This window comes from Rousettus aegyptiacus, unplaced genomic scaffold, assembly GCF_014176215.1.
Source record: "Rousettus aegyptiacus isolate mRouAeg1 unplaced genomic scaffold, mRouAeg1.p scaffold_m13_p_17, whole genome shotgun sequence".
Classification (NCBI taxonomy): domain Eukaryota; kingdom Metazoa; phylum Chordata; class Mammalia; order Chiroptera; family Pteropodidae; genus Rousettus; species Rousettus aegyptiacus.
In genome coordinates, this window is record NW_023416292.1 from 40,980,952 (window position 1) to 40,993,899 (window position 12,948).

At 35.2% G+C, this 12,948-nt stretch overlaps 1 protein-coding gene and 1 pseudogene across 5 annotated transcripts in view; one reads left to right on the plus strand and one right to left on the minus strand.

The window, feature by feature from the left end:
* Positions 1–12,276, plus strand: part of PLPPR5 (phospholipid phosphatase related 5) — a 92,788-nt gene extending 80,512 nt beyond the window's left edge. For 3 of the 5 annotated variants that reach the window (XM_016127559.2, XM_016127561.2, XM_016127560.2), the window contains one exon: positions 9,920–12,275. In XM_016127559.2, coding sequence (XP_015983045.1) covers positions 9,920–9,952 — 33 coding nt within the window. In that variant the 3' untranslated portion in view covers positions 9,953–12,275. Of the gene's footprint in view, positions 1–9,919 lie in introns of all 5 variants that reach the window. The other 2 variants (XM_016127557.2, XM_016127558.2) reach the window with 1 other exon arrangement.
* On the minus strand, positions 11,594–11,711 carry LOC118613121 (annotated as a pseudogene).
* Positions 12,277–12,948: the final 672 nt, after the last annotated feature.

Sequence of the window (12,948 nt, forward strand, 5' to 3'; positions counted from 1 at the left end):
AGGTTTCAGAATGTTGTCATGAGTAACTATGGCAGTCTATTTAAGATTCACTCGCTTTTCTATAACGCAAATCTTTGTTGTACAGAGCTGCTGAACTGTAATATAAATGTTACATAGGACCTTGTCAAAACAACTTTATTAGTGATCAGATATTGGGATAGTTAGTGGAACTAAATATATTCATATTTTAGGCATTTTCCCTCAACCTAAGCTTTGAGCACTTATGAAAAATATTTGAAGTAAATCAATGTTTACATGCTGTATGTACTCTGTTCTCATTTGTCTAATTTAATTTTGTTGTAAGAAAGTCAGTTGAAAATGGGAGCTTAAAAATTCCAACAGGTGTCAACATTTTAGTTTAAAAAACGAGCACACACTGCTGTTATTATTGCCACATGTCATTTCTCCTGTCTGTGCTCCCATATATTCATATTTATTTCTCCATTATTTATAAATCACAATATACTACAAAAGACTAAAAGCCTGTTTTTTTTTTCCATCATCTAACAGGCCTTTTATCTAACATCTTTTCAGTAAATTACTTTTGAATATAAATAAGCTTTCTCATCTCATTTGTGTGAATAAATATAGAGTTGATGACTGCGTCTTTAAATTCTATGATTCCCGCAGTCATTAGTTAAGGAGAGCATAAAACAGTAATGGATTTGAAAATCATTCCCAATGCACATAGCTAGTTACACATGGGGAACCACTCCCACCCACCCATTTCACCCCTCCCTCTCTCAGATTTGTTCTTACACAGTGGACAGTCCTAAAACACCTCTGAGGCCATCGGAATCAGTTCAGAGCGCCATGACACTGTAGAAAAAAATGTAAAGTTTCACTTGACTAAAACTAGAAAACTAAACAATGGGCACATTTACAGTGTTATGAAACAATGAAACAACCAAATATTTTTGTTTGTTGTTTCCATTAAAGAAGCAACAAGCAATTCATGTCTATTGTTTAAAATTTGAAAAATCTTGGTAAGCAAAACAAAAATGAATAGGAAGAATCCATATGCCACCATATATGGAAACTTTTCTTCAAATAGCCTTTAAGGTCCATGAGTGCATGTATGGGTTTGTGTGTGGTACAGGATCTTTCACAGAAGAGTACTTCACAGATGTGATCACAGATCGATAAATAAAGTAATCATATCAAGCACAATAGTAAAATCTAATCTTCAGTAAGACCTTAATATGTGTCTGGAGTTATGCAAAGAACATCACATAGAACATGTCATTTTAGTTTTCACAGAAATTATTTGAGTATATCTTATTTCTGTTTTACAGAGAACAAGACAGAGAGAGGTTAAGTAACTTGCCCAAGGTCACACAGCTGGTCTATGTTCTGACACAAGAATATAGAACCATATTTTCCACTTTTCATTTCTATATTCATGTATGTTTCATATTTATAACTTCAGAGCTCAAACTCATAATCACTATGCTATACAATATTATATAATTACACTGAAAAAGTTCTAATCCATATAAATGAACCATTCATTACCTTTTGTTAGTCATTGAAGATAGCTTTCAGTCCCATTTTCCACCATTAAAAGCAGTACTCGGATAAACATCTTTGTAAGTTAATAATTTAAGATATATTCATAGAAGTGGAAACACTAAAGAAAAGAAGATTAATACCCTTTGGTTCATGTCCTTCTGTCCTCTGGGGAGCATATTGTTCTTAATAATCTTCACCAAGCTTGTAAGGCAAAAGTAAATAAAGTGCTTTGTTTTAACTCGTGTTTTTTGAATATTTTTCCCTACCTTTATTTTGTATTTTTCTTTTGTGATTGAAACAATTGTCAAAATGATAATTCAAACACTGACAAACCAAATTCTACACATCATTTGGCTTTTAGGCTTAGTTCGCGTTATGGCTAATGGTCCTAATTTCTTTTTTAATCGGGGTTTATCAAAGCATAATTTACATTCTGTAAAATGCCCCTTTTTAGCATACAGTTTTATGAATTTTGACTGTGCATATCGTCATGTAATCATCGCTATAATCAAGTTATAGAACATTTCTACCACCCTAAAAAGTTCCCCTCTTCCCTTTGTGGTCAACCCCTCCTTCAGCTCCCAGCCCCTGGCAACCACTAATCTATTTTCTGTTCCTGTAGTTTTACCTTTCATGTAAAAGGACTCATAGGTATGCTGTTGGATAAGTAGACTCAGGTAGCCTGTTAGTCTGACTTTGAGGCTGACTTCTTTCACTTAGTTTAATGTATGTGAAATTCATGTTATTACCTGCATAAGTAAGTTTATTTTTTCTTTTTATTGCTGAGTAATATTCTGATATATGGATGTGCCACTTTTTTTTTAATTCTTTTGCAAATTGAAGAACATTTGGGTTGTTTCCAGTTTTTCATGGTTGTGAATAAAGCTGATACAAAATTAATGTACAGGTTTTTGTGTGAATGTATATATTTTTCTGTCTTTTGGATAAATACTTAGGAATGGAATTGCCGGGTTGTATGGTTGTATGGTATGAAAATCTTCCCTAAGTATCTGTGTCCTAGCTAATGGCCCTTATGGTTTTAATTAGTTCTCAAATGACTTGATGTGGCTTATCTAAATATGTACTGACTGGTACCTCTTTCTAAAAATAGGCAGGTTTTTAAATGAGCTTTTTAATCAGCTACTGGTTATTCAAGAATTTATCATGCACTTCATCCATTATTCACTTCCTCTGATTCTTTTCTGTCAAGTAGCATTGGCTACTTATTTAGCAAATATGAAGCATTTTAGAAAGTTTAAGAGAAGTGAAATAAATACGATACCAATTACGTGGATTAAAATACTAGTATAAAACAAGGCATGTATACAATTTATGGATGAGTTACCTTTCTTGTCATCTGTTATATATAGTAAAATTTTATTTATAATCAGATTTGTAATATATGGAATGTAACAAATATAAAATAAGCACTGTGGAACATTATCCAGGACTCATGAGCTGACAGTCTCATGGGGAGATAATTTTGTAAACAAATACAGACTAGGGTGATGATGAGTATGCTAGATGAACACGTAAGGGGGTCCTAGTCAAACTTAACAATACTTGTAACTTCCTCTACAGGGAGATCTGAAGAACCGTTAGCAAAGTTAGGAAGTGAGAGTAGAATGTATCAGATAGAGGACCAGCTTGTATAAAGATTTAGTTTGGCAGGTGAGGTAAGAACAGAGAGGCAAGACTTGAGGATGCCATTTAAGAGGGTTCAGGTGGAGTCCAGAGTGGATATAAAAGAAATGGAATTCAGAGGGAGCAAGATGGATAATTAGTAGCCAGGATATTTTCAAACTGTAGTGTGAAGGAGGTAGGCGAGGAGGTAAATTGGGATTTTACATTTCTGACTGTTGGGACTATAGCTATGAATATTGGCTCAAAATGTGGTGGACAGGAAGGTCATTAGAGTTAGGGAGGTTAAGGAACTTCTGAGAGAGTACCTGGATACTGTTGGTTCAAAAACTGGCCGCACACACGGAGGGCAAGGAGGACCAAAGGAAGAGACAGACCACCTACAGATCAGTAGGTGGTTGGTTTGATAAGCGAAAGATCTTACATAGGAGGCTGATCTTGGGTTGCTGCAAGATGAGTAAATCTCCACAGCTGACCACCAGAATCTTAAACGTTTATATAGAAGCCTTAACTGAGTTCAGCCACATGTACCATTCAGATGACCTCAGCAACACCTTACTCTCTCAGGTGACTCCTAGCATGGGAATGGTGGGCGGAATGTACATTCCAAGGACAGGGAAAGGAGAAAGAAGACTCTAATTGCTCATGTCCAGTTCCAGGACTAACCACTGGTCATGTCCTCTCAGTGACTGCCCGCAACAGAGACCCACAGCCACCAACTACCATAAAGACATTAGTGTTAACAGACGTACGTGGAGCTTTAAGTCAATGCATTAGAGAACGCTGAGTTAAAGTGAAACACAAGTCTCGGCTACAGGGCTTCTCAAACTCTATGCACCGCGAAGCTCTAAGCTAGGAATACAATATGGAGTTATTCCTAAGTTTTTTTGAGGACAAAGATTTCATATTTTTGAGAATCATTCAGGATTATTACTCTTTTAGGCAAGGCTCTTTTTTTTCAGAAAAAAAATGATAGAACTTTAAAGGAAGAATTTATTTTATGTATCTGACAATGATTATATTGCTAACCAATCACTGTTCCATACCTTTAAGCAGTGGTTCTCAGACTGGTGTGAAAGGGAATCCATCACTTGTGGCATTGCAAAAAGGGCAAATTTCTGGGACCCGTGCCCACAGGTTCTGATCCCGTAGGCCTGAGCATGGGTCTGAGGGTCTGTATTGTTATCAGGTACCTAAGATGATTTGAATATAGAGCAAGCAGCTGACCTGGATCAGACTGGGCCTGCAGAGCTACTGAAACAGTGGATTTTAATATTGGCTGCTCATTAGAATCACCTGAGGAGACTTTAAAAATCCTGTGGACCAGGCCATGCTTCAGACCAATTAAACTCAAATCTGTGGGGTTGCATCGGTATTTTTTAAAGCTCCCAGGTGATTCCAATGTGCAGCCAAGATTTAGAACCAGTGCTTCTAAAGATTCATAGCGGAAAAACCTTAAGCTCTTTGGCTCCTCCGGACTTGGAAATGCTTCATATGTTCTGTAGTTAATGCTCCCGTAAAAGCTGGGCCTGCCTCTGGTTTAGTTAGCTTACAGAGAAAGCTGCCTAGAGATTTTTTGTTCTCTAGGGAGAAAAAATTCTCTCAGAAAGTAGCTTTTAGCCCCTTTCTCCAAATAGTACCTCCCCTCCGCACCAATTCCTTTATAGAAACAAAACTCTGAGCTAATATAAATTCTGAACTTAAACAGAACCATCGTGGAGAAAGAAATGATTCAAAAAAAAACTTTCCAAGAGAATGGTCTATCACATTTTAGCTTTTATGTCTTCATATCCCCAATTTTTAAAAAATAAATTGCTTAACATGAATTTTACAATTAGTTTCACAGCGTCAAGTTTAAAATTCTCTAATAATTTCTTCTTAAATGGACCCATCACTTCTCTTTACTAAAATACTCACCAGCTTTACTACCCAGCAGTTGTAACTTAATGTGACAGAGTCTTTGAGCACGTACTCCATGCACTACTGCTTTTCCTCCTTGTCTCTTCTGTTCACTTTACCCTCCTCAGAGGACACAATGAATGGATGAAGGAAGTAAAAACCAAATGAAGAGGGCTAATGTTTGGGATTATGATACCCCCTGATAAAATGTAGGCAGTATCTTATAACATCAGAATGGTCAATGGATTTAATTATATGACTACGATTCCTTGTCCTAAATCCTTAGTGGTAGATATTTTTTAGGATTCAAAATATTTTATATTTTAGGGAAAATACTGTGTATTCCACTACATAAACACAGTCTTGAGCAGTAATTTGTAATCAAAGATTGATCTTTCTTCAGCACAAGTATGAATTGCTTTATATTGATTCAGATTTGGTTTTTGCCACCAAATGACTTTGTAGTAATCTTACAAGAAATATTAGAGTTTAAAAGTTTATTTGTATTTTAGAATTGTAGACTTGTAGAATTGTGACATTCCAACCAATTATTATCTTGATTTCTTTCTTTTTGTTTTCTTTCTTTGCCATTATTATTTTTTTTACTATTTATTTTGTTTCTGTGACTTTTATAGATGCCTACAATGGTATGTTTGAGTGTAAAAGACACTTTGTTCATATAATCTCTTTTAGTCTTAATCGAAATCCATTTAAATAGGTAATATTACTTTCATTTCACAGATGATAAAGCTGGTCTTTGAAAGATTAAATTGCTTGTGAAAATTTCTGTTGTATTGACCCATGTTCAAATGCTTGACTTCAGAGTCCACTATATCACATGGCTTTCTTACCAATAGATTGAAGACTAAATCATTGAATTAAAGATATTTTATGCAAGGATCCTATTTTAACTTTGGATTAAAGCCTAAGGAGATTGCTCACAACAACCTGTTAAAACACAGAAGCTGTTTATAATCATCTTGAAAGGAAGAAACTAGAGGAATATTTAACCTTAGCATTTGGTCTAACAAAATAACAACACAGATCTTTAAACAGACAAGTACTTTTTCTAAGTAAATAAGTCAATATTTAAAGAAACACTAAAATAATATATAAAACACATTCTGTAGGTGTCCCGAATACAACCTTTTGAGAACGGTCATGAAGAAAATTCACAGGGAAGGCCCTTTAAAGACTGTCTTGCAAGGCTCTTCAGATGGATAATGGGAATAAGCCGCTGTGAACACCTCCGGTTAAGGCAATAAGCGTATGTGCGCCAGAGCGCACTGGTGTTGGATTTGGCTTGCAGAGCTGAGGCGAATACAGAAAGATGTGTCCTTCTGTGCGAGTTTCTACTGCAACCGAAAGGGATCTAGGTATTAGATTACTGTTGTGGGTATTATTATTTATCTTTCAAATGTATTTTATTTTTTTTTTACTGACTTTTCACTGTGGAAACTTAGTATTCCCCAACCAAATAGCCCTTAATAGCATAATTGCTTTTCTTGTCTTCCTATGTGAAATGCTCTTTTCACATTTTTTCTTTTTTTTTTTTCCTAAGGGAAATGGTGAGTGGCACATCTTGTCAGGTGGCAAGTCGTCACAAATTTTTCATGTCATAAATGCATGACAACTTTGCTTTTAAAACTTTTTCTTTTTAATTACAGAATATTGTCTACAAATGGAGATATAAAATAAAGAGTAAAGATTTTCATGTAGAACTTAGAGCTTCAAAAATTGGTATACTATAGACTTTAGGATTTACCAAATTTAAATCTAAAACTACTTTTCAGAAATAAAAAAGTGCTTGTTTTGCGCAGGAACTCTGCACTCAAGGACTGGATTCAGTATTTTGCTCACTGACATGCTGTGGACTTTGAACACTTTCCAATGGCTGTAGAATTTTCTAATCTTCAACTCTTTGGGCTTGAGTTCTGATACCTCCATTCTAAGCTTCCGTATGTGTAATTGTGGATGGCACCAGTAACTGTACTGATGAATTATATAACCACATTTTTCTTGTGACTCTGAATTAAACTTTTATGCATGAGTTTTTGGTTTGCCTACTGTGTGTTTGCACTATCATCTACTAGATAGACTTACTATTGTATATTAAGAATTCAGCCTTGTAACCCGATTTGGATTACAGGGAGTCCATTCTTCAAGACAGGTGATCTGAAAATATTAAATGCAATTCTAGTTTTATAATAATTGAGAAAAATGCTGGTGGGAAAGTGAGCAACTTCTTGAATAGGAATTATGCCATCTGGATAGTACAAATTATACATTGTTGTAATATAGAATGATGGAGTCTTATGGATGGCTAGAAACTTAAGTAATTAGCTTGTCCTTCCTCCAGATTCCTTCAGGGAAAGCTGCCCCTATGCTAGAAGAGAATTAATGCCATTTAAAAAAGTCAACTGAGATAAATACTCTATCTCTTTCATTCTGTGGTGTGGGTTCATTTGCCCTTGCCAGTGAAATTAATGAACAGATGGCCCCTGTGCTATCTGCATACTCCTTCCATGCACTTAGAACCTAGTATTAAATTTCCTCCTTAATTTTCTCTTCTCTATGCACAGTCATACCAATATTTTATTTTCATTTGTTTGTTTCTCTACTAATGACCACCCTTAAATGATAAGCCCCAAGCAGGATCCTTTTTATTCTAGTCAAATAGAAAAGTTATCTCAGAGGTTAAAACTTAATGTGATATAAAACAGAAAGGGTGCTAATCAGAAAAAAGAAGGCATTTCCCCAGAGCCCTGGAACTTAAAACTGTAGTCAATCTGGAAATACTGTTACCCTGTAGTTTAACTTGGTAATGACTTAGCATAAAGAAGAGGGTAATAGTCTTTGGAATTTATGGGAAGGGAAAGGAAGACCCGCTGGCCACCAAAACACATTTTAAATACCAAGACTGAATCCAATATTTACTCAATAGCACACTTAAAGTTATATGTTCAAGGTCTTATTTCTAAGGTGACATTATTCCCCTATTTGGGACAATCTCAATTTAAGCCTGTTGTCTGTGTATATAATTAGCATGCCTTTTCCTCCTCAATATATATGGGCTTAGATGATAATTTATATGGTCACCCTAAGTCATTGAATATTTTTTGTCACTTGCTTTTACTTCTGTCTCTGTCCTGCCTTGCGCTGATTATCAGTGATTTGTTTCTGATACTTTCTCTGATTTATTATGATTTTTAAATATTTTTCTTCTATCTTCCAAAGTTATGGTTGTCCCCTTCGCTTAGGATCATCTTCAGCAAATTTAATGAACCTTGTGGACACTTCATTACCTAGGTCAAGGGAACACTGATGTCCAGGTCAATGGCCTTTAGAACTTGTGCCCCCCCCCCACCCCTCTCCCTGGTTCCCACTGATGGTTAATCTTCAATTTATATCTTAACACTTTTCCAGTAATTACTGTCTGCTGGGTCCCATTCAGAGGTGTGACAGTCCTGTCAGTATTGCACTGAAATGCTGTATATCAAATTTATTTTCTCACTTCACCACAGATTTCAAGTCCTCATGGGGCCACTGGAAATCAAACTACAATGTACTGTTTCTACAGTTCTTATGGCCTTTATTCAATCATAGTGCATTATGTAACCCTGACAAGTCTTTTTTGTCCTAAAGTCATGCTTGCACTTTTGTGATAAGAAATCTAGAAAACGTAGAGATGATGAGCTGAATTTCCCAACATTTTCGTCATGCATTTTTAAAATGGGAATTTAAAGTTTCTAAGGTCTTATCTGGAGTTACTGAAAAAGTCAACACTCTCTGGTCACTACTGACTTTTAATGATACTGTTTTTCTCCAAGTTTAAATGGGTCAAACCTAGAAAATAATGTTGCAACCAGCAGTCAGTGATATTCTCCTAGTTGTTGCTTCATATGCTTAAATTCAATGAAAATCAATTTAATTTCTTCACATGCATTTTTTAAACATTTTAACTAGTTAAACATTTTACATTTTAACTTGAAAAGAGCTCATGTACATGGGAGAAATCTCATGGCATGCATTCATTACATGAAATTCTATTTATAATGTTTCTGATTTATAAAGAGTCAATACAAAACTGCTATGACAAACATTTGAAACAGATAATAAGGTAAAACCCCTTAGTAATGCTGCTGTTATCCACTGCAACTGTCACTTTTGTTAGTTCTTGACATAACCCTGTATGTGTCATGATTAAGTCATATCAATTTTCCCCTGCACTCTTTCAGCAGCCACGATATGGCCTGTTGCATGTCTGAATCCATTTAAATATTAGTCATTCCATAGGGTTTCTTTGTACCTAATTCTGTTGCTTTAAACGAAAAAAATAAAAAGACTCTGAAGAATTCTGTGGTTGAGGTAAACCACATAGATTTCAGTCTGTAGTCTGGGTTCCAGCATCACAAATGAAGGATTTAAGTAGGTCTTTGTCAACTAGCAAATGCCATTTCAGTGTGAGCATTTCAGTTCATCCTGTGCCATCTGTCTCACAGGGAGCAATTAATCTGAAGCTCCAACACGCTAGCATTAGAATTCCATTAACACTGAGCAGAATATTAACGTGTCTGGCATTATCGCTTTTATCCTTCCAAATTTCAGTGTTAATTTTGCATAAAGCAGGTACAACATTTTAACCTATTTGGTTAATTAAGAATATTGAATAAAATATATAATTAGCAGCTAAATTTACGTAGTAGTACATAGAACTTAATTTAACAATGCCGTGTGTTTTTGCAACCTAAACATACGTGAGCTACGGTTTTGTGTTAGGCTAACAATTATTTGAAAAAGTGCTCAGTGTTTTGCAAAGTCAAATTTCCCCAAACCCTGATTTTGTAATTTCTTCTTCTGTTTGCAGAACCACATCACCGCCTTTGCAGAAGTCACATGATATTGAAGCAGATGGTTTTTCGCTGCATTGGACATCATCCCTTTTCACCATCCATTCGTAACACCCAAAGTTTGTTTCGATTACAGAAGAAGTTTGTAAAGTTGTCTAATGATTTTTATAATTTTAAAGTCAGTGTCAACGTATCTGTTTCCCCCACTAGACTGTGAGCTCCTCAAGGGCAGGACTGTGTCTTTCTTCTCTGTATCCCCGTTACCTACAACAAAGCCTTGCACAAAGTACAAGCTCAATTAAAATGTGATGACGGAATGAACAAACTAATTCTGAAATAAAATATCCACTTTAGTTTCTCACAGAATCACTGAGACCACATGAAAAGAAACCCTACACGAATCATATTTGTATAAGAAATCCCTCCATTTGCGGCTGGTTAAACTTTTTAATTTTTCATATATCTATTCAGGAGTATACCAAATTTCATTTGAAGTGGACTTTGAAAGTCATGGGGGTTTTTATTTTATTATTCAGCATGACATTATTACCATCCTAACAGATTTCAGTGTGTGAAATTACTTTACTTTTACAAATTATGTTCTATACTAAAATAATGTTTGCACATAATATTATGCTATATTTCCCTTAAAATACCATTCATTCTATACTTTCTAAGACTGGTGCTTCTGCTTTTGAAGGGGAAAATGCCAATTTTTACTGTAATAAGTAATGTATCATAATTAAAAATTATTTATTTGGACACTTGTTTCTGACAGTTGTGGTTTAATTATTGACTTGTAGTTTCTGAAGGCAGGCAGTGAGTATTTAGGGTAGTTTAAGTGACGAAATCCAGTAATGGTACCTATTTATCGAGTAATTTTCCAGTGATAACAGTATCTCAAGAGTGGTGAAGTTTCCATTCTTAGACTTTTTACTAGTCAAGTTTCCATGTAATTTAAATAGGAAAAAAACCACACTCGAAAACATAATTTAAATTATATAAATGCAAGAAACGTGGTTAACACATTTTACTTTGCACATTTGTAGTACTTTATAGTTTACAAAGTACATTTTCATTTGTTATTTCATTTAATTCTCAGAGTGGCCCCAGTTTAACATTAAGTATGGCTTTAGTTTTATAGATGAGAGAAATAAAGTCAAGGCAGGGTAAATAACACGCTGATTCCACACAACTAATAGGAGACAGATAAAACTTAAATTCAGGTTTTCTGATTCTGAACTAGTATTCCTTTTCAATTGGCCACAGCTACCATATTGTTCTGGACACACTGAGGCCTTTCAGAGGTCAGTAGAACCCTGGGCAACTACGTATATTTTAAAAAATGAAGGAATGTCAATAAAATAGAGTTATAAAAACTGTGCTGTACTTTAAATGTTTAAGATTACAATATAGTAACCTGTTTCAAATTCTATTTAAACAATAATGTCAAGAGCCTAGATGTGAGGTCTTCTGTAAAGTCAAAACCTGAATGGGATGTCTCTCCTGCCATCCTCACTGCGAGATCTAGGCCCCACCACACAGGAGAGGCGCCGAGGAACATTTTACACTGAGCATGTGGAATAAAGGATGAAAATCATGATTAATTAAGGAAAATGAACTAGACTATGAAAAAACCATTCAATGTACTTCTCAACAATAACTTGGCAATCTTTTTTTTTTTTTAAGATTGCCTACAGCACCTGGTCTTCCTAGGTGGTCTCCCATGCAAGTATTAACCAGGCTCGACCCTGCTTAGCTTCCAAGATCAGACAAGATCAAGCATGTTCAGGGGGCATGGCTATAGGCTAATTTGACAATCTTAAAGTTACCCTGAGTAACTCTGTCTCATATGATCAGTAGTTAGTTGACCGAAATGATACTTCTGAACCTCAACTAACTCAAGAAAATAAACTTAATTTGTAATTTCAACAGAGATCAGAAAATAAAGATAACCAAAGACTTTTTCATTACTCCCCCAAATAGATGTTACTTACTCTTTTCCATCACCGTGGGAGGTAAAACACCTTTAGTAGTGCCCAAACCAGAAATTTTAAATTCCTACTAATAGCGGACTTCTAGAACAAATTCGATTCTGTTGGAAAGTTAGAACATGAAAAACTTGGGAAGCCTTGACTCTCTTTAAAGATTTTTTGGGAAGTAAGGAGGGATTCACTTACTGGGATGGAGGTGAAAGGGGCGATCACAATGTCTTAGGAGGCAGGATCACCAGTAAGACTTCCAGAGTCAGATCAGCTCTATTGGTTATAGCATTAGTTTTTCAAGGAACTGATTAGTAATTATTTTTTCTTCTGTTGGAAGCCTTAGCTATATATTTGTATGTAAACATTGAATCTTTGCACTACGTTAAACCTGGTCTGAATGCAAGAGTTAAAAATCCCTTAGAAACCTGGATTTAAGCCCAGATCAGAGTAAAGTCGTCTTTAATATTTAAGTATTATAGACCCAAGATTGTGCAATGAATGATCCTGTGATCATTCATTTAGGACATTCAGAAGGATAAAAACATACAAGTACAGAAGGCAAAAAGCCAGCAGAAAACCCTTAACCATTTAACCATGATGCTGTTCCTGAGAATAATAGAAAACACATTAAATAAAGATCAATTTGTAAATGTGTACATATATAGTCTAGTAAAAGCAGGCAAATATGTCTTTCTGATGAAGACATCTTTTTATTCTCTTACTTGGGGCCCAGGTCAGTATTAATTAGGCAGCCCAAAAATTTCAGTCTGTTTGCATGGCAGAAATTCTGCACATGTTCTATTTGATTACTAAAATTATTTAAAAGGCTCTTTTATGTTAAAGGAGAGGTGAACCTTCTTTGACAAACTTTTCCTCTTCCACTTCTAACTGGGCCTCTCTTTCCTCAGGATTTATCCCAGCCAAATATCTCAGTTACCTTTACCAGACAGTTTCCTCTGTGAAAGAGCAGTAGGGGAGGGAATAACTCTCTGCTGTGTGTTGTGTTTTTCAAATAAAATTTTTTTAAAAATTAAATTAAAAAAATTAAGTTTGGTTTTTCT